This window comes from Peromyscus californicus, unplaced genomic scaffold (assembly GCF_007827085.1).
Source record: "Peromyscus californicus insignis strain IS unplaced genomic scaffold, ASM782708v3 Scaffold_9__1_contigs__length_137607984, whole genome shotgun sequence".
Classification (NCBI taxonomy): domain Eukaryota; kingdom Metazoa; phylum Chordata; class Mammalia; order Rodentia; family Cricetidae; genus Peromyscus; species Peromyscus californicus.
Window position 1 is genome coordinate 59,491,073 of NW_026294617.1, and position 20,238 is coordinate 59,511,310.

General features: G+C 43.1%; 1 protein-coding gene across 4 annotated transcripts in view; it reads right to left on the bottom strand.

Annotated features, from left to right (window-relative positions):
* Window positions 1-314: 314 nt before the first annotated feature.
* The window catches only part of Tmem144 (transmembrane protein 144), a 46,842-nt gene continuing 26,918 nt past the window's right edge, over window positions 315-20,238 (bottom strand). For 3 of the 4 annotated variants that reach the window (XM_052731177.1, XM_052731178.1, XM_052731179.1), the window contains exons 11-12: window positions 17,433-17,486; window positions 7,440-12,955 (exon numbers count right to left, since the gene is read on the bottom strand). In XM_052731177.1, the coding sequence (XP_052587137.1) occupies window positions 12,872-12,955; window positions 17,433-17,486 (138 nt within the window). In that variant the 3' untranslated portion in view covers window positions 7,440-12,871. Of the gene's footprint in view, window positions 3,354-7,439; window positions 12,956-17,432; window positions 17,487-20,238 lie in introns of those variants that run through there. The other variant, XM_052731180.1, reaches the window with a different exon arrangement.

The following is a 20,238-nucleotide window of genomic DNA, read 5'->3' on the forward strand; positions in this document are numbered from 1 at the left end:
CGGTGACCCCCCCCCCCCACAACCATAGAATTATTTCCGTTGCTACTTCATACTGTAGTTTTGCTACTGTTATGAATTGTAATGTAAATATTTTTGGAGATAGAGGTTTGTCAAAGGGGTTGAGACCCACAGGTTGAGAACTACTGAGCTAGAAGGATGAGTTTCAGTTAAAAAAAAAAAAAAAAAGAAGAAGCAGCTCAAAACTACCATGCTGTTGTTACTGACTTAAATAATGTTTTTTATTTTTCCTTTATTCTCAGTGACTACTCTCAATATGCAAATTATAATAAAGATTAAAGTGACTGGGTGTTTTCAGGAGGGGAAAAAATAGAAGGTTTATGGAAGGTGTGAGGATCCGAGAAAGTGGTTTAAGGCATGTGAAAAATGAGACTTAAAATGATACATATTTTGTTAAAACTTCAAAGTTCAAAGTTTAATGTCAATCAGTTCTGATAAGTTATTAATGTAGGCTTGGTGACAGGTAGAAGCACTGGCACTAACACTTTAAAAAAATAAAATTATCATAGTCACAGACTCAAAAAAATTAAATTTCCTTCAGCTGTTTTCTAAATATAGACTTAAAAAGTGCCTCCCATTGTGCAGAAAGCACCTCTGTCCAATCTCCATCTATCCAGTCCTCTGTTCAAGAGGAACGAGTGTTTGTGCTCTACCCCAGAACCATCCTTTGGTTCCTCCAGCTCTTCTTCCCACTTGTTCTCTTTCCTGTCAGGACATTTCTCTTATTACAGATGAATGTTCATGCTTCTATCACATTGATAATGTTCAGGCCTTATTTTTGCTATGGTCAAAGGTGTGAGTCCACTTGAGCTGTCTGTAGACTTATTAACTGCTTTCTCTACAATAAGAATGTCAGTGCAGACTAGAAACAGTGGTCCTGCTAACATATCTAAAACTTCTGCCTCTTTTTGTCAACTTAAAATTAATTCATGTAAGGTTTAGGGAGTGTGACTTGGATCCATCTGTCACCGCTCAAATGGGCTCCAGATCCCTTGCCTGAGAAAGGCCTGGAGATTTCAAGCATATGCCTGTGATAAAGATCCTCCCAAGCCCTTAACTGTACTTTCTGTCCAGAGTCTATATCTGTTCCAGTAGATTTCCACTCAGCTGACAGACACCATGCAAGAAAAAACTTCAGCCCCTGCAATTACTCATCTCCCTAGCCTCAGGTGGTCCTGCAAAACTGGTCAACCCTCAGCTTGCTGACAGCCCAAAAACTTCCTCCAGGAGAGAATTAGTGAAATAACCCGGCTATGGTCAGTAAACTGGATGCTTCTGATGGAGTTTCCTAATGTCTCCTACCATCACCTGCTTACTTGAGCCTCTGCTTTGGACCAGCATTCCAGAGTTCCCTCTTCTCAAGCCCCCAATCAACAGGAAACAGCCAGAGAACTAGTATTCACCCTTATCATCAACCAAAGGCTGGAATGTTAGGCCCAAAGTGCTCCCCAAACTGGCAGTGCTGATGACATAGTCCTAAGCAGAAGGACTTTGGCCAGATAAACAGAATTATGATTGGGTAAACAGTAGTCTAAAGGTGGGTTTCTTTTTACTGGGAACCTCCCTTAAATCACCAGGAACCTCCTTTAATCATCTCCAAAGGTCAGACATTTTGGGCAAGGGCATCTGGTTCCCGGTCAATCCAAACAGTGTCCCTACCCTGTTGACTGTCACATAAAATATACTTTCTTTTCCACCATTTTGCTCTTCTCTCTGTACCCTCCCTTGCTCCAGAGATAGCCTTGGCAGTTTGATCCCCAGTAAACCTTTCCTTCTATCCATGGAACAGCCCAGTTTGGGGTTTCACTGCACCCTAGATTACAATATCAATGTAAGAAGAAACCAAGAGAACCAGTCAATAGCTCTTCATTGGATATAAAATGTGTGCAATGATCTGTGAAAGATTCTATAGTTAAAAACTAAAATAAACATGAATAAATAATTTGATTGGTGTTTGCATAAGATACAGATATAGCCTAGCAGATTTGGCCAAACCATGCTTCTACCATAACGATAATTCTTGGTATGTGACCACCTCCCCAGAGCTCCTGCCACCAAAACTTCCTGGCCATAATAGACTAACTGTGCTCTGGAACTATGAGCCAAAGGAGAACCTTCTTTCCCAACGTTGCTGTCTTCAAGTGTTTTTCTTACGACCATGAGACAACAAATGCACAAACTGTGCAGCAGCTTTTCACGTCAAGTTGGTTTATATCCCTTGCAATCAAAAGAGACATCGTTAACAGGTGAGCTGTGCCAAAGTGAAGCTAAGCAGAAGTTCTCAGCTGGCCCGCATTGCCAATGCTCTTGCCTCTGCAGATGCCCGAAGTAGAATATAGTAGAAAAGTCCAATGATTAGCTATTGACTTATTTAGTGATTCACTTAAAGCGCTGTTTGTCCTGCCTGTCTGCCAAGCATGACTTCACTTGCTACCTGGAACAGAATGACCTGGAGGAATAGCTGAAACATGGGTTGTTTCCCTTAACAACCTGCTGACTGCTACTTATGCTTCTATAAAATCCTGCTTGCTTGCCCACCCTACCTTGTGGTTTTAGAGTATAAAATGAGAATGCAAACTGGACCCAGCATTGAAACCTTTCAGGAGATGTCCTGGCTTCAGTCCACCAGTGACGTCTCCTCTCTTCCATTCCCAATGAGTGCTTATTCCAGAAAGATTCCTGAAACATACCCAAGAGCCTGCATCTGCCCCTTTGGAAAGGTGGGGCAGTCCTGTGTCACTCAATTTTGTATAATTCAAGTTCCCATAAAGCACTGAACTCTACAGTCTGATGGGTTTTAACAGAGACACTGTTAGTTTCTTGGTGCTTTCTGTGCGTGTGTGTGTGTGTGTGTGTGTGTGTGTGTGTGTGTGTGTGTGTAAGTTCAAGATAAGATGAGGGAACTGGATCAGAGGATGACCCCAGGGAAAGCTCCACATGGTAACTTATCACAAATCCCAAAGCCACTCATTTTAAGGAAAAACCAAACCAAACCAAACCAAAAAACAGAATGTTTAAAGTTGAAGCAAATTCCCCTTTCAACAGGAAACTGATTTTTCTGATTTCATAGTTTTTCTTTCTCAAGAAGGGTCTCATACTGCTTGCCACACATCGTTAACTGATCGTCCTTGGGGGAAGAATGAGAATTAGGTGGGACAGCAGGGGGACACCTGGTGATACAGTGGGGCCTACTGTTTGCTTTAGAGGAGCAGAGAGGTGTGGACATGTGAGTAGAGTCAGAGCAGAGTAACAACCAGATAAGGAGTAAGGAGTTACATGCTTTCTCCTTGAGCCTTGTCGTTTCCTGGGCAGCAGAGGAGGGAGGTCTGTTGTCTCTGAAAAAATAAGACAAGATGAAAAGAGACAACTCAATGGGCCTGGAACACGTAGTCACACTGGAAAATGATTCTGGAAGAGATTACCAAAACTGAAACTGAATTTCTAACCTCAGACTCTCCCAAAACAGTATTTGAGCAAATTCAGACCTCAGAAAAAGAACCTGATTCAGAACACGGAACTTGCGGATGTCCACCATGTGACACTTACTGAGATATCTGAAAGCACCAGTAAAAAAACAAAACACAGCAAACAAATGGCAGATAAAGGTGTGTGGAGGCCCACAAAGTTTTCCTAGTGAGATCCGAGCTTGCTTTGTTCAGCAGAGCTGCATTAGAGGATTGCTTGACCACGTGCATGGGTATTAGGTGATTGGAAGGGTCTACACTTGGCTGAGCTAGGGGGAGGTCTTTGCTCCACCCCTTGGCATTCCTATGAATAGTCCTTTAGAAGGGACAGAAGGGGCCAGTGGATAATGACCCAGGCCCTCCTGAGGCTATCCTGTAGATGAATTTCTAAACAGTTTTATTAAATAAGAAACACAAAGCCAAATACAGGGGTAATAGCCGAAGAGATCAGAGAAATAGTGAATAGCCACCGACAAAACCTTAGCTTACCACCTTGCCGCTGTAGGTTCCCAAGAGAGAGCTTCTTCCTGTCTAAACTGCACTTTTATTGCCTTCCTGTTCTGTCTTCTCATTGGCTGTAAGCCCAGCCACATCACTTCCTCATCACTGCCTGTCTATACAGACCTCCAGGTCTCTGTGATTGGTACTGGGATTAAAGGCTCCTGTCACCATGCTTGGCTGTGTCCTTGACCACACAGAGACTCTGCCTGCCATGTGATTGGATTAAGGGCGTGGGCTACTACCGCCTGACTTCTGTTTATGGCTCGCTATGTGACCTCTGATCTCCAGGCAAACTTTATTTATTAACATACAAATAAAATCACATTTCAGCACAATTAAAATATCACCACACTATCCTGTGTTTCTGTTTCTCTCCCCTCTATTCTTCTATCTAAATCTCTTATCCCTCTCTCCTCAAGAGTACACTGTCATAAAAAAATGGGAGCTGGTCTCCCACTAAGGTAGAAGAGTAAAATGGTTGTTTCCAGAAAACAAGAAAATGAGACAATTCTCAGTCTTAGGAATCACTTCTAAGTGAAAGGAACGAATCTTTTGAAAACAGGAACTGATTCCAAGTTGGGGTGAGAGAAAGGGCAAGGTGCACTGAGGAGCTCCTGCTGGCCACACTGCAGAAATTCACTCCCAAGTCCAAAGAAAATGAACGGGCAGAGGGAAAAGTTAGTTACTCTGTAGAAGAATAAAGGGTAATGATACATAATTAATGACATAATCATATGAACTCCCCTTTGCCACTATTGATGTAATTGTTTATTTGAGCCAAGTCCCCAGTAAGTGCTAAGGTCATTAGGTGAAAGTTGTTGGAGAACTGTATCACAGTTAAGATAATAAAAGCAACTGTAAATCTGATGGAAAGGGCCTTAATCCCGTTATCAAACTCGGCACTGCCAACAATGGGGCCAATTAGGATTCCATGGTGTTCGATGCATGATAACCATCAAACAAAATAAAAAAATAAACATTTACCAGTGAACACAGATTACACTGTAGACCAAGGGATTATTCTTACAAATTGTAGGTCTAAATTCTGAAACTCTCTAGAATCAATTATTGAGAGATACAAATAGGAAGAAAGTTGCAGAAAAGGAAGCAGAGGGACTGAACCCGAGGGAAGTATGGTTGACACGTGCTCACAGGTGCAAAGATGCATGCACGTGACACATGTACCAGTTACTCTCGTCACACTGGGAAATCATGGAAAAATCATTTGGGCAAGAAAATATAAGGCAATGTTAGCAGGGATGAAATTTATTTATTTATTTTCCTTTTTTCTTTTTTTTTATTGAGATTTTCTATTCATTTTACATACCAACCACAGATTCCCCTGTCCTCCCTCCTCCTGTCCCCCAGCCTTCCCCCTCAACCCACCCCCAATTCCTACCTCCTCCAAGGTCTCCCATGGGGAGTCAGCAGAGCCTGGTACATTCAGCTGAGGCAGGTCCAAGCCCCTCCTCCCTGCACCAAGGCTGTGCAAAGTGTCTCAGCATAGGCACTAGGCTCCAAAAAGCTGGCTCATGCACTGGGGACAGGTCCCGGTCCCACTGCCTGGGGGCCCCCTATGCAGTTCAAGCTCAACAACTGTCTTGTTTATCCAGAGGGCCTAGTCCAGTACCGTGGGGGCTCCTCAGCTCAGAAAATTGGAAATCAATCTTCCTTAAGACCCAGCTATACCACTCTTGTGCATATACCCAAGGAATGCTCAATCATACCACAAGGACACATGCTTAACTATGTTCATAGCAGCACTGTTTGTAATAGCCAGAATCTGGAAACAACCTAGATGCCCCTCAACTGAAGAATGGATAAAGAAAATGTGGTACATATACCCAATGGAGTATTACTCAGCAGAGAAAAACAATGACATCATGAAATTTTCAGTCAGATTGATGGAACTAGAAAATATCCTGAGTGAGGTAACTCAGACCCAGAAGGACAAACATGGTATGTACTCACTCAAAAGTTGATACTCGATATAAAGCAAAGGATAACCAGACTGCAACACACAGCTCCAGGGAGGCTAGTTAGTAAGGAGGATCCTAGGAAGGCTGTATGGATTGCCCAGCGATGGAAAAATGGATGAGATCTACATGAGCAAACTGGGGGGTGAGGGGAGTAATGGAGGACAAGGGCAAGGGACGGGGGATGAGAGCTTAGAGGAGCTGGAGGTTCGAGCTGGAATGGGAACAGAGTGGGAGAGCAAGGAAAGAGATACCATGATAAATGAATACACCATAGGAGTAGGGAGAAACAGAGTGCTAGGGAAGTTCCCAGGAATCCACAAGGATGACTCCACCACAAACTACTGGCAATAGTTGAGAGGGTGCCTGAGCTGACCTACTCTGGTGATTGGATGGCTGAATACCCTAACTGTCATCATAGAACCCTCATCCGGTGACTGATGGAAGCAGATGTAGAGATCCACGGCTGCGTCCCAGGCAGAGCTCCAGGAGTCCGATCGATGAGAGAGAAGAGGGATTCCATGAACAAGGGATATCAAGACCATGACTGGAAAAAGTACAGAGACAACTAGCCAAATTAGTGGAAACACATGAACTGTGGACCAATAGCTGAGGGATGAAATTTAATTCAACTTTTCATAGAGTGTTTTGACGGCATCAATCAAAACATTAAATGTGCACCTATTTCATGATGTCTAGCAATTTATTGTAAACGTTCACATCAAGTATGTAAGATAAACACACAGAGATATTAATGATGTCCTTTAATTTCAGCAGTGAGACACTGGAAACAGTCTCTAAGACTGTATGAGGAAATAGAAAGTGAGCAATGGGGAGAGGATGAAAAGTGGTGCCCACTTCTCAGTTGGTATCTTTGCCATTGTTTTGAAGACAAACTTGTTTGTTGAAATAACAAGTGAATCTAATTTAATAAAGTTGATGTCCATTCCAGACAGAACTGATGGACGCCATAAGAATCTTTCAGAAAGGGGACAGACTCTCATCCTCCTGAAAGGTTTTATTCTTTTGGGCCCCAACCCATGTAGAACAGTTTTTGTTGGTGTGCTCTTGTAGACAAGGGGATTGCCCAGGAATGGGGCACTTTGTCCCTGATGGGCTTCTTAAAATCTGTTCTAGAAAGTTGGCTTGGATGAACGGAGTTAGGGAGCTAAACAATAGAGCCAGGGAAGCCTGAACACAACCTGAGGAAATTACATTTTCTTCCGTGGCTTTGTAGTCTTGAAACATCTTTTCAGGCAGAAAAACTCATCTCATTCAGTATTAAAGTGGCTCCTAGGTGACTACACATCTACAATTTTTGCAACAGCCATTGAACAGAGATACATTTAGAAGAACTAGTGTGGCATGTGTCGTTGTCTGCTGTCTGCAGAAAGTCCTTCAGGTATGCAAGTATCCAATATGATACTTCTCTGTTGTAGATGTAACCAACCATCTTATTAAATAAGAAACACAGAACCAATGCAAAGAAGAAAGCCAAGAGATCAGAGCTAAGAGCCTTACCCATCTGCTGCAGCTAGTCTCTTCAGCCAAGAGAGAGACTTACTTCCTGAGTGTTTGTCTTTATATAGACTTTCTGTTCTGCCTTCTCATTGGTTGTAAACCCAACCACATGACTGCCTCATTACTGCCTGTTTGTACAGACCTCCAGATCTTCTATGGTTGGTATTGAGATTAAAGGCGTGTGTCTCCAATGCTGGCTGTATCCTTGACCACACAGAGATTTACTTAGCTCTGCCTACCAAGTGCTGGGATTAAAGGCATGTGCCACGAATGCCCAGCTCTGCTATGGCTTGCTATTAGCTCTGACCCCCAGGCAACTTTATTTATTAACATACAAATAAAACCACATTTCAGTACAAATAATATATCACCATACTCTGTGTTTCCCACCTTCCTCCCAAGATGCACACAGACCTATTGGAATGTAGTGTGAGATTGATTTTATGTTCCCTCACCTCATACTTGGGAAATACGTTCCATTCTTATGTTGAGGTAAACAGATTTTTGCCAAGATGGTATATATGGAATATTACCTTAAGTCTCAGAAGCACTAAAGAGTAAAGTGACCTAAATGCGGGGTAGGATTCTAAGGCTGTAAATGAGGCAATTCTGCACAGCATCTTGGCTTATGATTTGAAATTTCAGACATATCCAACTTCCTGTCTTCAGTAGAATTTGTGTTGTGATTTTCCATTAGGTGTTTCAGAACTGAAATAAACATAGTCTCATGCCCGAACATCACCTTTCCCCAGTATAATTCCAAACCCAGGAGAAAGGGACAGCCAACATACCTTCCTAACCCGGTCTGCCAGGGAGAGTTGTCTGTAAGATTCCACATTCACTGGACATGTAGTTACAGCAAGTGCTTGACTTAATGAGCCCACTGGGAAAACATTTCAGCCTCTTATTGGAAAAAGGCCTTCAAAAATAACAGGGCAAATAGTTCCAGGTCTCTGTGACCTGAAGCGTCTAATTAAGCTGAAGAATTACTAGTGCATCTTTGAGAAAACTGAGGCCATGAAGCCTGATGAGTCAGTGAGGATGCTTTGTCAGGAGGTCATAGAACAGTGTGGCTTAGCTCTGTCCCTGGTGTTGGTGGCAGTCACTGTGGAAATTCTTGTGTCCTGGATACTCTAGGACAAGGGCACACTCTGCACTTAAATACTTCTAAAGCAAACTTACTTGTGATGTCTTCACCTTTTAGGAAACGGAATGATGAAGTCCAAATATCAAGAAAAGGATTGCAAAAGCAATCACTGAGAGACATAGGCCACGTGGAGAGTTTGAGGATATAGATGGTACACTAGTGATTTAAACGTCTGTATGCTCTTGGTACAGTCATTTAGAGGTGAGATACATGAAGGAGAGTAGATGGAGGAGGGAGGGGATGGGCAGAGGGGTGTTTGTGAGAGGATCCCAAATTATCAATCAAACATACACTGTCCTCTGGTGGTCAAGTGTGAAACTGCACTGTCCAGGTGATTAATAGTGGTTAAAAACTAAAGTCAACCAGGTACTTCACAAGGGGGGAATAAGTCACTTGAACCATTTGGTTGAATGTTCCGCCATCATTAAAGTTGAATGGCTCATCTTAGAGACTCCCCAGTTTTATACGCATTTCCATCTTTGGCAGTGGCTGCAAATGGAACTGCATCAGACTGAGACCCACGCTGTCCCTCTGAGGATTGGAACATCTTGTCAGCAGATGCCCATTTTATCCTCAAGAGAGCGACCCACACAGCAGTTAGTGAGCAATCAGTTACAGTTAAGTAGAAAACCTTGACTTAGGCTGACTTCACTTTGAACTTGCACCAAGGCCCAGGGATTCTTATTTTTTTAAGGATTGATTTAGTTACGGATTTTATGTATATGGGCGCTTTGTCTGCATGTATGTCTGCACACCAGAAGAGGGCGCTGAGCTGCAGACTAGAGGTATAGACAGTTGTGAGCCACCATGTGGGTGCTGGGACTTGAACTCAGGACCTCAGGAAGAGCAGCCAGTGCTCAGTTGTCTCTGCAATTCTCTAGGATTTCTTGTAGTTTACACAAGGAAATGATGCTCAGCCTTGTAAATGCTGGGGCTTTTTCTCCTCTCTGCTTAATGGGTTTCAAGATCAAATCCTTCATTGCACGTGTTGGTGGCTTATTCCTTTGTTTTAAATAAGTATCCCATCATGGTTCATAAGCATGTCAGAATTTACTCCTCTTTTCTCTTATTTATGGACATGAACTTGTGTCCAGTCCTCAGCTGCACACTTCTTATGGTTGTACGTATTCTCTTGTGGAGTTTGCTCTCTCTTTCTACCATGCAAGTCTGCAGAATCAGACTCAGCCTTGGCAGGCTGGCAGGCCTGGCAGCGAGCACCTTTACTTGCCCTCTTCATCTTGCTGGCCCACTTTTGCTCCGTGATGACTGAAGAGGATTGAAGTTTGCCATTCTAATAGATCTCAGACACCGTATTAATCAGGTGTAAGCTATTGTGAACGGACTGTTACACCGTGAAATTGTCAACTCTCTTGATTTCTTAATGACTTATTGACCTTAGTGAGGGGGAATTACAAGAAATGTCTGGTGAAATCAGGATGCTCATGTCCCCAGGCAGGGTTAGGAAGAGTGTGAAGACCAGAAGAAGCCTGTGATGCTGGAGGTGGGGCAGTTCTCTTATCTGCAACACCATGCTGATGTAGAGGAGGATTGCAAATGCATTCACACATTTGCAATACTTGAAAGCATGGTAGGTGGTGTCTGGGAGGAGTGTCAGTTCAGGTGGAGCAGGAAGGCCAGCAGGAACACAGAAACAGACACAGGAAAGTGTGCATTCTGAGTGTGGCGTGTTGTTAAAAAGGTGGTCTTTCTAGTGCTTCCGACAAAGGGCTGTAAGTGCCCACGCATTAGTTTACAAAGAGATGTGCTGGAGCATATAGTGAGGGTGCAAATGGGCTGACCTGTTCACACCTGCCCTCAGTCATTGTAGGGTCTGTGAGTGTGCAAAGTAACATTGCACATGACTGACTTATCCAGGATGGTTTTCTTTGTCCACATTCGCTTATTTCCAATCCGAAGACTCAACTCCGTGCTCTATGTCCAAGAGAAGTCCTGTGTCCTCTAGCTCCAGTTCTTTTCAGTCTTTGACATAGCAAGGTAAAATTTACAAAGGGCAAAAAAAAAATACATAATGTGTCATAAAATAAAAGTGTCATAAATAATAACCAAACGCTAAGTACATTCACATGATTGCGTAATATAAACAGCTTTTCACTCCCCCCAGCATGACATGTGATCTCCCTCTCTGCCCTAAAAACAATCTCTATGAGACTGACACAGTATTTTTTAATGTTTTATGTAAATATCCACATGGGTCTCTTTGATCAGTAGCAATTTTCCTTGAGGGTATAATGCTGTACACGCAGTTGTGCAACTTACTTTTTTCAGTTCAATGACTTTTAGCACTGAAAGATGTGCTAAAAGTATAAATTCATACTAAATGACATTAAAGAGGAACAAAGACTGATTAGTAGCTCAAAGGAAATTCTATATTGCTAACTCCTAGATTCCATATTTTATGTTCTACAGGTCCCCAGATCTGAAGATCAGCTTTTTGGGCAGCTCCTTTCACTTTATGCAGCTTCCTCTCTGGACACAAGATGGCAGGAGCTCTTTGGTATAAACAGAGTTGTCATTTTCACTAAGGTGCAATGGAGAGCAGGACTAGAAAAGCTCAAAACAGCAGGGTCCTGCTGTTCTAGACAAGGGAAAGAGAAACCTCACCTCTAAGGGCAAGCGAACAAGGTGGAGAGTCCACAGTCGCTTCTTTAGGTTTACTGGAAGGAAGCAGAGACAGAAACCAACCAGCCAACACAAAGCCTACACCAGAGTGAACATACAGAAGCCAGGGCCGAGGGCATTGGAGGCCCTTCCTGACTAGGCTGCATACAATTTGTGAAGCCTGCAAGAAACGGGCGCTATGCCCACGATTAGCAAGGGTCCCGTGGCTCTGGCCAGTGCTGTCTGAGCTTTCTCCTCAGCTCACCAACCCACTCCAAAGGAAGTGCTTTCCTTTCCTGATGACCACATGTCCCTGTTCCAAAAGACACAGAACCTGGCAGATTCCAGCGGGCGCCTGAGGACTCAGATCTGCCCCTATAACACAACCACCGACAATAAATTGTTTGGTAACTATTTTGGAAATGCTTCTTTCCCCCACAATCCTTTTATTAACTTTGCAGGCATTGCTTGGTGGTAGAGTCAGGACCCTCCTGCAGTAGAACATTATTGTAAGGTGTGTTACTTTTGTTTATGTTGCATTTGTCCAGAGCCACATAACTCAGACGGAGCATCGATGAACTTTAAGCTGAGGAGGTTTCAGGCTGCTATTCTGTTTCTCTAGCACAGCAAGGTACTGCGATATTAGGAAGGAATGGGTAAGAGGCACAGCCCAGCATGGTTACTGTCTTAAGGGTGCAGACACCATGGTGATGAGAAGTGAGCTTGCGGGACTGGTTGTTTCCTTAAAGAATCAAATCAATACATGTGCTATGTTCTTTTGTCTCCTGGACATCAGTTAAAATAGGATCAAAACAGATTGCTTCCAATTAAAATGATTTTAAGTAACTGTATTTTAGAAACAAAAATACAGCTGTGCAGTCCAACAAGTATGCTCCCTTTTATTGGACCCAATAAACTAAAACCTTTATTTTTAGCAACTCTCGAATGTTCTTCAAATCTGGAACAATATGTACACACATGTGCTTGTAAATGTATACATTACATCACACACATATATCATGATGATGGTGATTTGCTCTCAGGGGAAGGATTTTTATTTGGAATAATTATCAAAATATTTTGAGCTAAGAAGGGCAGGCAATGTACAGAGCTGAGCAATATTAAAGTAAAATGAATTTTGGGCTAAAAACAACGAGCTGGCCTTTTAAACATTCAGTTAGCAACTGTGACATTTACTTTCTCTAGCTAAGGAGCCCGGTATCTTTGAACTTGAATTCCATTAAGGTGAGTATTTATTTCTGCTCCTCTTCATTAATAAGTTATAAATTTGGGTGGTAATTTCCTTTGTACAAACTCCATCCTATTTTCTGGATTATAACACTAAGTAGACACAGAAGAAACCAGCACCCTCAGACAGCACGATCCAAGAAGGCAGCACGTCTTCAGCTACCCAGCACAGTCCTGCCTTCGTGAACAGCCCGTGGGAAGGGCTTTTCACAGTCTCTCTTCATTCTCATGTTTGGGGAGTAAACAGTCATTTATCCATTCCCAGAGTGGCAGAGATTCATTGCTAGACAGACAGTTTAGCAGTCTGCAGTAGTCCCCGGTGCGGGAGAGGCGTTCTTCTAGCGACTGCTGCCATCTGCTGGTCTCGATGGGAATACTTAGGTTTTAGAAAAAGCGGTGCACAGGGCCCCGGTCAAGATGATGCAGAAGGCAAGCATCATCAGTAAGTAGTTTCGGAGACCCTGAGTAATAAGAAAAGAATGGATGCGTTGAATAAAACTGGAATCAAATTTAAATTTACAATACGGATATTTTAAAAAGACTGTCATGGATGTCGTGGACCTTTACTGACTCATCTGCTCTGGCTACCGGTGTGCTGGCCCGACTCTGACACTGTCTCTCATTCTCTCTCTCTCTCCCCCCACTCCCTCTCCCGATCCCTTCCTGTTCCTTTCTGTCCTCTCCTAGAGATCAACAATTCTCCCAGGAAAACCTGCAAGAGTTCATCCACTGAGTAACACACGTGAGTACCCTCAGTGCCTGCCCTGAGAGAAAGGTGAGGGCTTTTAACAGACAACCACCAAGTTGTTTGTGCATGTGTTCCTGGACTCTGCATAGAGCTGGTTTGGTGAGTAGAGTTGGGCCTCTGACCCTGAAGTGTTGTAGCCCAAGAAAATGGGGAGCAGCAAGTGGAGATTCCTGGAGGGAAGAATTTATGTGCAAAGGCCCTTGTTATTAGGAAGCAGGGCTGTTTCCAGGGCAGTTTCAGTAAGCCTGGGGCAAGGACAGGCAAGAGCAGGATGGTGAGGATGTGGCTGAATGGCCAGTGGAGAGTTTGGGAGCCCATGGGCCTAACTATGCTTTGGGATTCTACTTTTCCTGGCAATGAGAATGGAATTAAAGGAACAGGAAGCCATACATGCTGAAAACATTAGATTTGCATTCTGGAAAGTACACTCTTTTAGAGGATGGGAAGCAGATTGGAGGGGTCAGAATGAATGTAAAGAGACCGAGGAGGTAACCCTGGTCCCTGAGAAAGATGATGGGATGGAGATGGAGTGGTGGAGATGGATCTAAAGAAACAGAAAGAGAGGTGTAAGGAGTGAGGATTAACTTGTCCTCCTTTGATGGGCACTAGTGTAAAAGACGGAAGGCATGGACAGGCTCATCCCGATGCAGCTCAGTATTTAAAATGTTTTAAAAATTTAGACTTTCGGGACAATGAGACAGGTCTGCTCCTGGCAGCACCGATTTACTTCAGAGAGGAGGATGGGCATCGAAGACACTCTGTATGGAGTTTATCTTCTTCTTGGCAAATATAGCCATTTGGGCAAGAAACTGTTCTTGCCTGGACTGCATAAAAAATGTATGGACTGGACATGCAGGACCCATAGGAAGGTGACCACTGAACTTTGCTTGGCGAAATGGTCCTTCAGGTTCCTGCTTTGCAGAGGAAACTGCCAGACATTCTACAAGACACAGAGAGAAATGACTGAAAGACTCTAGGCCTGTGGGCTAAAGACAGATGCCCCAACTTTACAAAGGAACATTAGGTGACTGTCCAGGCTGCCAGCTGTCTTTGTCTACCCTGCAAGACTCCCGAAAGTTGCTTACATCCTTCTCTTGTTTCTCAGGTAATAGTATATCCTTCTGAGGTCTTTGATGTAGTTGAAGACTAGAGTTATAATTTCCTCAGTTATGATAAAAGATAAGTTAGATATAAAACCTTAGACTCACAAATATAAGATAGACAGGATATCTTCTTTAATATAGTAACTGTAATTCTTGCTTTGATAATTGTTTTGTTATGCAATTTTACTATGCTAAAGTTAAAACCTTCCTTTTTGAAAAAAAGAAAAAGGGGAAGTGCTGTGGATGACTGATTGATAAATAAAACACTGATTGGCCAGTAGCCAGGCAGGAAGTATAGGCGGGACTAACAGAGAGGAGAACTGAGAGAACAGGAAGGCAGAGAAGGAGATGCTGCCAGCCGCCGCCATGACAAGTGAGATGTAAAGGTACCGGTAAGCTACAAGCCATGTGGCAACTTATAGATTAATAGAAATGGGTTAATTTAAGATATAAGAACAGTTAGCAAGAAGCCTGCCACGGCCATACAGTTTGTAAGCAATATGAGTCTCTGTGTGTTTACTTGGTTGGGTCTGAGCGGCCGTGGGACGGGCGGGTGAGAGAGATTTGTCCTGACTGTGGGCCAGGCAGGAAAACTCTAGCTACACTCAGTCATCTTTTGAGCCACAAATAAAATATCTCCCTGAGGTAAACAGAAATATTTCATTTCCATAAGATCTATTTTTAGGGGTACACATAGATCGATTTCAATATCTCCCTCCTGAGATTAAACCTGCAAACACCGGGAAACAACGATCTTCTCTCCCTGAGCAGCTTTTCCTGGTCAATATCTTAGCACCTTCAGCCATTTTTCACATAGAATGGTTTCCAGCACCCTCTTTGTCTTGACTGTTCCTTCTGAATGATGGCCAGTGGGTGTCCACCTCTCTGTACAGATAGACTCTGTATGCTGCTGTAAGGCAAGATCTGAACATTCTAAAGTAAAACCGGAATAATGTCTCATGCACTTTAGATACATAGTCATTTAGTGGTCTTGGTCACCTAGGCGGGGCTGGGGAGCTAGAGAGTCCCAGGGACCCTCCTTTGATTGCCTCTCCAGTGCTGGGATTAGAAGTGGACACCGCCACACCTGGACTTTTATTTTTGTCTGGATTCTGGGATCGAACCTGAGTCTTCATGCTTCAAGTTAAGCATTTTACCAATGGAACTAGTCTCCCTTCCCAAGTTTTAGATCATCTAATAGGGAAATCATAGAATGCTACTGTGGGCCCTTAGAAGTGACAACGATTCAATTATAGTCATGTAGTGGACACATGGGGATTCTGAGAGCACCATGGTGGTGGGGGAGATAGGACTTAGGAACACAGCCTGCTCCATATCTGCAGGGAAAGTGCAGGCAACCTTCCTCTAACCATAATGCTGAGGCATATGGCCTAAAATTATGAGGGCACAGACTTGGAGGAAATGGGGTGCTGTGTCTCTGGAGAGAGTCAACTGACTTATTGTGGGAAGTGAGTTTGTGAAGGCTGGGTGCTGCTCGTGGGTGACCCTCAGAGCTGAGAGCTGCATTTCTGAGCACCTTCCCCAGGAATGCCTGGCCAAGAAATCAATGGAACGCATATGAAAACCCGGGGACCCCAGCAGTGGATCACATAGGGAGACCTGTTTGAGGTTGGAAAGATGCAAAGTTGGAGGAAGGGCTCCATCTTCCCTGCCCTTTGGCCAGATCTACTTTGAGGGAAGACTAGGAAAGAGTACCCTGGTGTGGCTACCCCACGAGTCAGAGTCCAGCAGAAAACGTCAAATAAACAATTGTACAGGAGACTGGCTCTCCTAACCACACAGCAAGACCCTCTGCAAACTGAATCTTCCTGGTCTCATTTGCCGACTTTTCCTGACACTTCCTTAGGGGTACTGGACTTCAGTTCTGATAAATTCGGAGAGCAGAAGTAAATTTGTGCAGCAAACCCAGACACAACAGCAACAGTACCCAGAATGGAGAGGTGTGGGCACTGCTAAGATAGCCGTGCTTTCAAACTTATAGCTCTTACCAAGATTAATCACACTTGGGGATGGAGAGGTGGTTCAGTGGTTAAGAGGTCTTGCTGCTCAGCCAGGCGGTGGTGGTGCACGCCTTTAATCCCAGCACTGGGGAGGCAGAGGCAGGCGGATCTTTGTGAGTTCGAGGCCAGCCTGGTCTACAGAGAGAGATCCAGGAAAGGCACAAAGCTACACAGAGAAACCCTGTCTCGAAAAACCAAAAAAGAGAGGTCTTGCTGCTCTTCCAGAGAACTGGAGTTCAGTTCCCAGCACCCACACAGGGCATCTTATAACTGTCTGAACTCTAGCTCCAGGGGATCCAGCACCCTCTTATGGCCTCTGCAAGTACCTGCACTCACATGCACATACCCACATACTGACACACACACACATAAATAAATTGAAAAAATAAATTAAAAACTGTTTCTAAAGAAGAGTAATGATCCTTAACATGTAATTCAAAGACCAAAATTATACATACTCTTTGAAATTTAATAAAGAATCAGGCTAGAGTACATTAATTAATTTGCCTTTGATCAGAGCTTTGTAAGTTTGGTTTAGACTAGGTAAGCTGTCTGACTTGCTGGGAGCCTCAGTACTAGATACTAGATAGAGATATTCTCTATACGTGAAGTGCGGCACCCCAGAGCTGCCAGATGGGGTCAGCTTCTGTAACACACACACACTCCCATGCCTGTGAGTCCCACACTAACACTTTAAGTCTCCTAAAATCTTTGTTTTAGTTTTCGGAAGTCTTTAACCTTAACCTAGCTACTCATACTAGTTCTGAATAGGCACTCTGTAACCTTGTTTAAACAATGGATATATTCAAAGGCTCTCGAGATGTACTTGGTGAATTAGAAAGGAAGCTGTGAGTTGACGCAGGTAAGCTCAGAAACTGAGGCTTCAGTTATAAGTGCCGTACGCCCAACTATTAGAACACTCTGCTAAGCCCCATGTTATCTCACAGCAGAAGAATGATGTTGTCAGGGGGTCCATTTCCCCCTTACATTTAAGAATCTACCCAAAGTTCTCAGTTTCCTAGAGGGGACTGACATTTGGGGATGGCGACCATTTCCTTATCCTTACCTGTATTTCCTTGAAAATGAAGATACCCCACAGTGCAGCGATAAGTCCAGGACCCTTAAATAAAAGAAGTTTAATTTTATTAGATATTTTTATATAACTGTACCCTAGAAAAATGTAGTAAGCTACAGGCAATGTAAAATATTTTCCGGGGAAAAGAACTATAATTCTAAACCTTAACTCCACACTGATCCAAAACTCATTAAACATCATTAAATAACATCATTAAATAAGACAGATTTATTTTTTTTGCTGTTTTTGTCTCCATGGTCATGATTGCTATTATTTTGATCATATTATAATATTTTATGGCACTAAATGCTTTTCTTTGATGTGATGTATTTATGACAAAACTATTCTATCCAGGCCTAGTGGTGTGAGTCTGTAGTCATGGATACTCAGGAAACTACGGCAGGAAGATTGAAAACTGAAGGCCTGCCAGGGCTAAAGACTGAGTTCAAAGTCAGCCTGGATAGCTTAGCAAAGCTGTCTTAAAAAATAGAGTAAAATTTGAAGGGGGATAGGGGCTATAACAGTGGTACAGTGCCTTCTTCATATGTGGGAAATTCTGGCTTTAAACCTAAATATAAACACACACACACACACACACACACACACACACACACACACACACACACACATCCCAAACAAAAAACCCCCAAACAAGAACAACAAAAAATCCCAAGCAAACAAGCAAACAAAGACAGAAAAGGAACAAATAACCTTCCTCTTTTTAAATAACCAAATAGCTTGTTTTTCTCCTGACTTACTTATTAGGCACACATAAAGGGATTGATAAACGAAAGCGAATGAATACACCTTAAGTTTTCTCAGCATTAGGTACACACTCTGATCTCCTAACTGAAGCAAGGGCATCTTTGCCTGGTAGACAATGGAAAGATGGCAGTACTCGGTCCCCATGCAAACCAACCAACTTTGTCTAACTCTAAACACAAACAAACACTGAAGGTAGCGATATAGAAAAATCAAACCATGTAAGCAAGCAACAGGAGTCACTGGAGGCAAGGACAAGAATGAAAAGATACAGAAAATAGGAAATGAGAAGCGACAAGAGAAAAGGCATCTTTCTATAATTTGAAATGTGAAGCTGTTGAGAGTTGGTGTTCATGTTTTTCACCAGCAAGGAAAACAGTAGAGTTGGCTTAGCTGTGATCTTGGTGAAAAAGATGTTACGAGACCAGAATTTTAATGACTCCTCTTCAAGCCCTGTGGGGACTCTGGAAGAGCTTCAGTAAACAGCTCCACAGTGTTCTCTCTCCCAGGACTACTCCCACTGTCCACAGGGCTGGCCCAACAAAGTTTGATTCCGCTGCTTCCAGCGTGTGTGGGGAAGCAGTAAAAATGCTTTGCTCTCCATTTGTCAGCCTCCGAGAAGTCAGCCTCAAAGGGGCCAGAGAAATAGGTCAAAGGAACTGCCTTACATCAGTGATGTGAAGTGCTGATCCTCAGAATCCAAATCAAATGGGGAGCATGTGCTTTGAAGCGGTGGGAGGAAACAGAAGAGGGATGACATACTAATGCCTACTACGTTAGTTACACTAGTTACTCAGGAATCTGTGTCCTCTTAATTTTGAAGACCCATTTCCCTCCAGAAAGGCGAAAACACAGGACCGCAGGTGCCACCCGCCTCTCTAGCTTCCCACCTGATGATTTTCTAATTATCCCTTCAGGCATGTTCCAGCAATGCTGTGAGGATGTTCGTGGTTTCAGGAGGTGATACTGTGCCAAAGTAATGTACACCCCAGGCAAAGGCGAGCTGAAGAGAAAGCGCATTTCACAGCAGGTGAAACTGCTTGGGACACTGGAGCTGTGGAACTGTGGGTTTTCCTTTTGGGAAATAAATCAGGTTACATTTAAGTCAGCTTTTGAAGGTGGGTTTGGTACAGTCTTAGAAGCCAAACCTAAAGTGCTTAGCATGATGCTTGGCACATAGGTACTCAATAAAATATAGATGATGATGATGATGATAATGATAAAGAAACCAAGCCTTCTAGATGAATTGGTTAGTTTTAGAATTGCCAGGGAAGAAGGGAAACAGAGAGTGAGTGGGTCCTGAGCAGGGAAATGGGGTCCTCCTTCTCCCTCGCCATTTTCCTTTTACAAGGACTTTGGATCTGATAAAAAAATTTATTGAGACTAGCACAGTTAGGCATTTCCTTTTTATGCCAACATACAGTTTCACTTTCAGTGAGAAAAATAGCTTAGATTTTTTGAATTTAGTTGTGTTAGAAAGTTATTTGGTGAATATAGAGCGGTCAAAAGCACACTGTGTGAGCCAGGCTTTGTGATTGCTAACATTTTGGAGGCTGCGGCAGGGGGATTTCATACTTGAGGCCAGCCTGGGTTACAAAGACACCATCTTAGAAACAAACAACAAAATTCAATTTCACACCCACAGCTCTTATCAAGCCTTTATGAAATCTCTTTTAGACTACTCAATTGTTAAGGTTTTTAGTTTTGCACATGTCTGAAAAAATGTGTGTGATGATTATTTAGGAATCAGGAGAACAACTGGTCAGAAGAGCATAAAAATAGGGTGGCTCAACTGTTAAGAGACCTATTGCTCTTGCAGAGGACCTGAGTTCTGTTCCCAACACCCATGTTGCATGACTTGCCAGCTGTCTGTAACTCCAACTCCAGGGAATCTGCACTCAGGTACACACACAGCACACATGGATACACACAATTAAAAATAATAACGATAAATGTTCAAGGAAAACGCCTGTGTTTATATACAACAGGCTGGAGACTGTTCAAGGTGATGATGAGCTGGCTGAATCGATTCAGT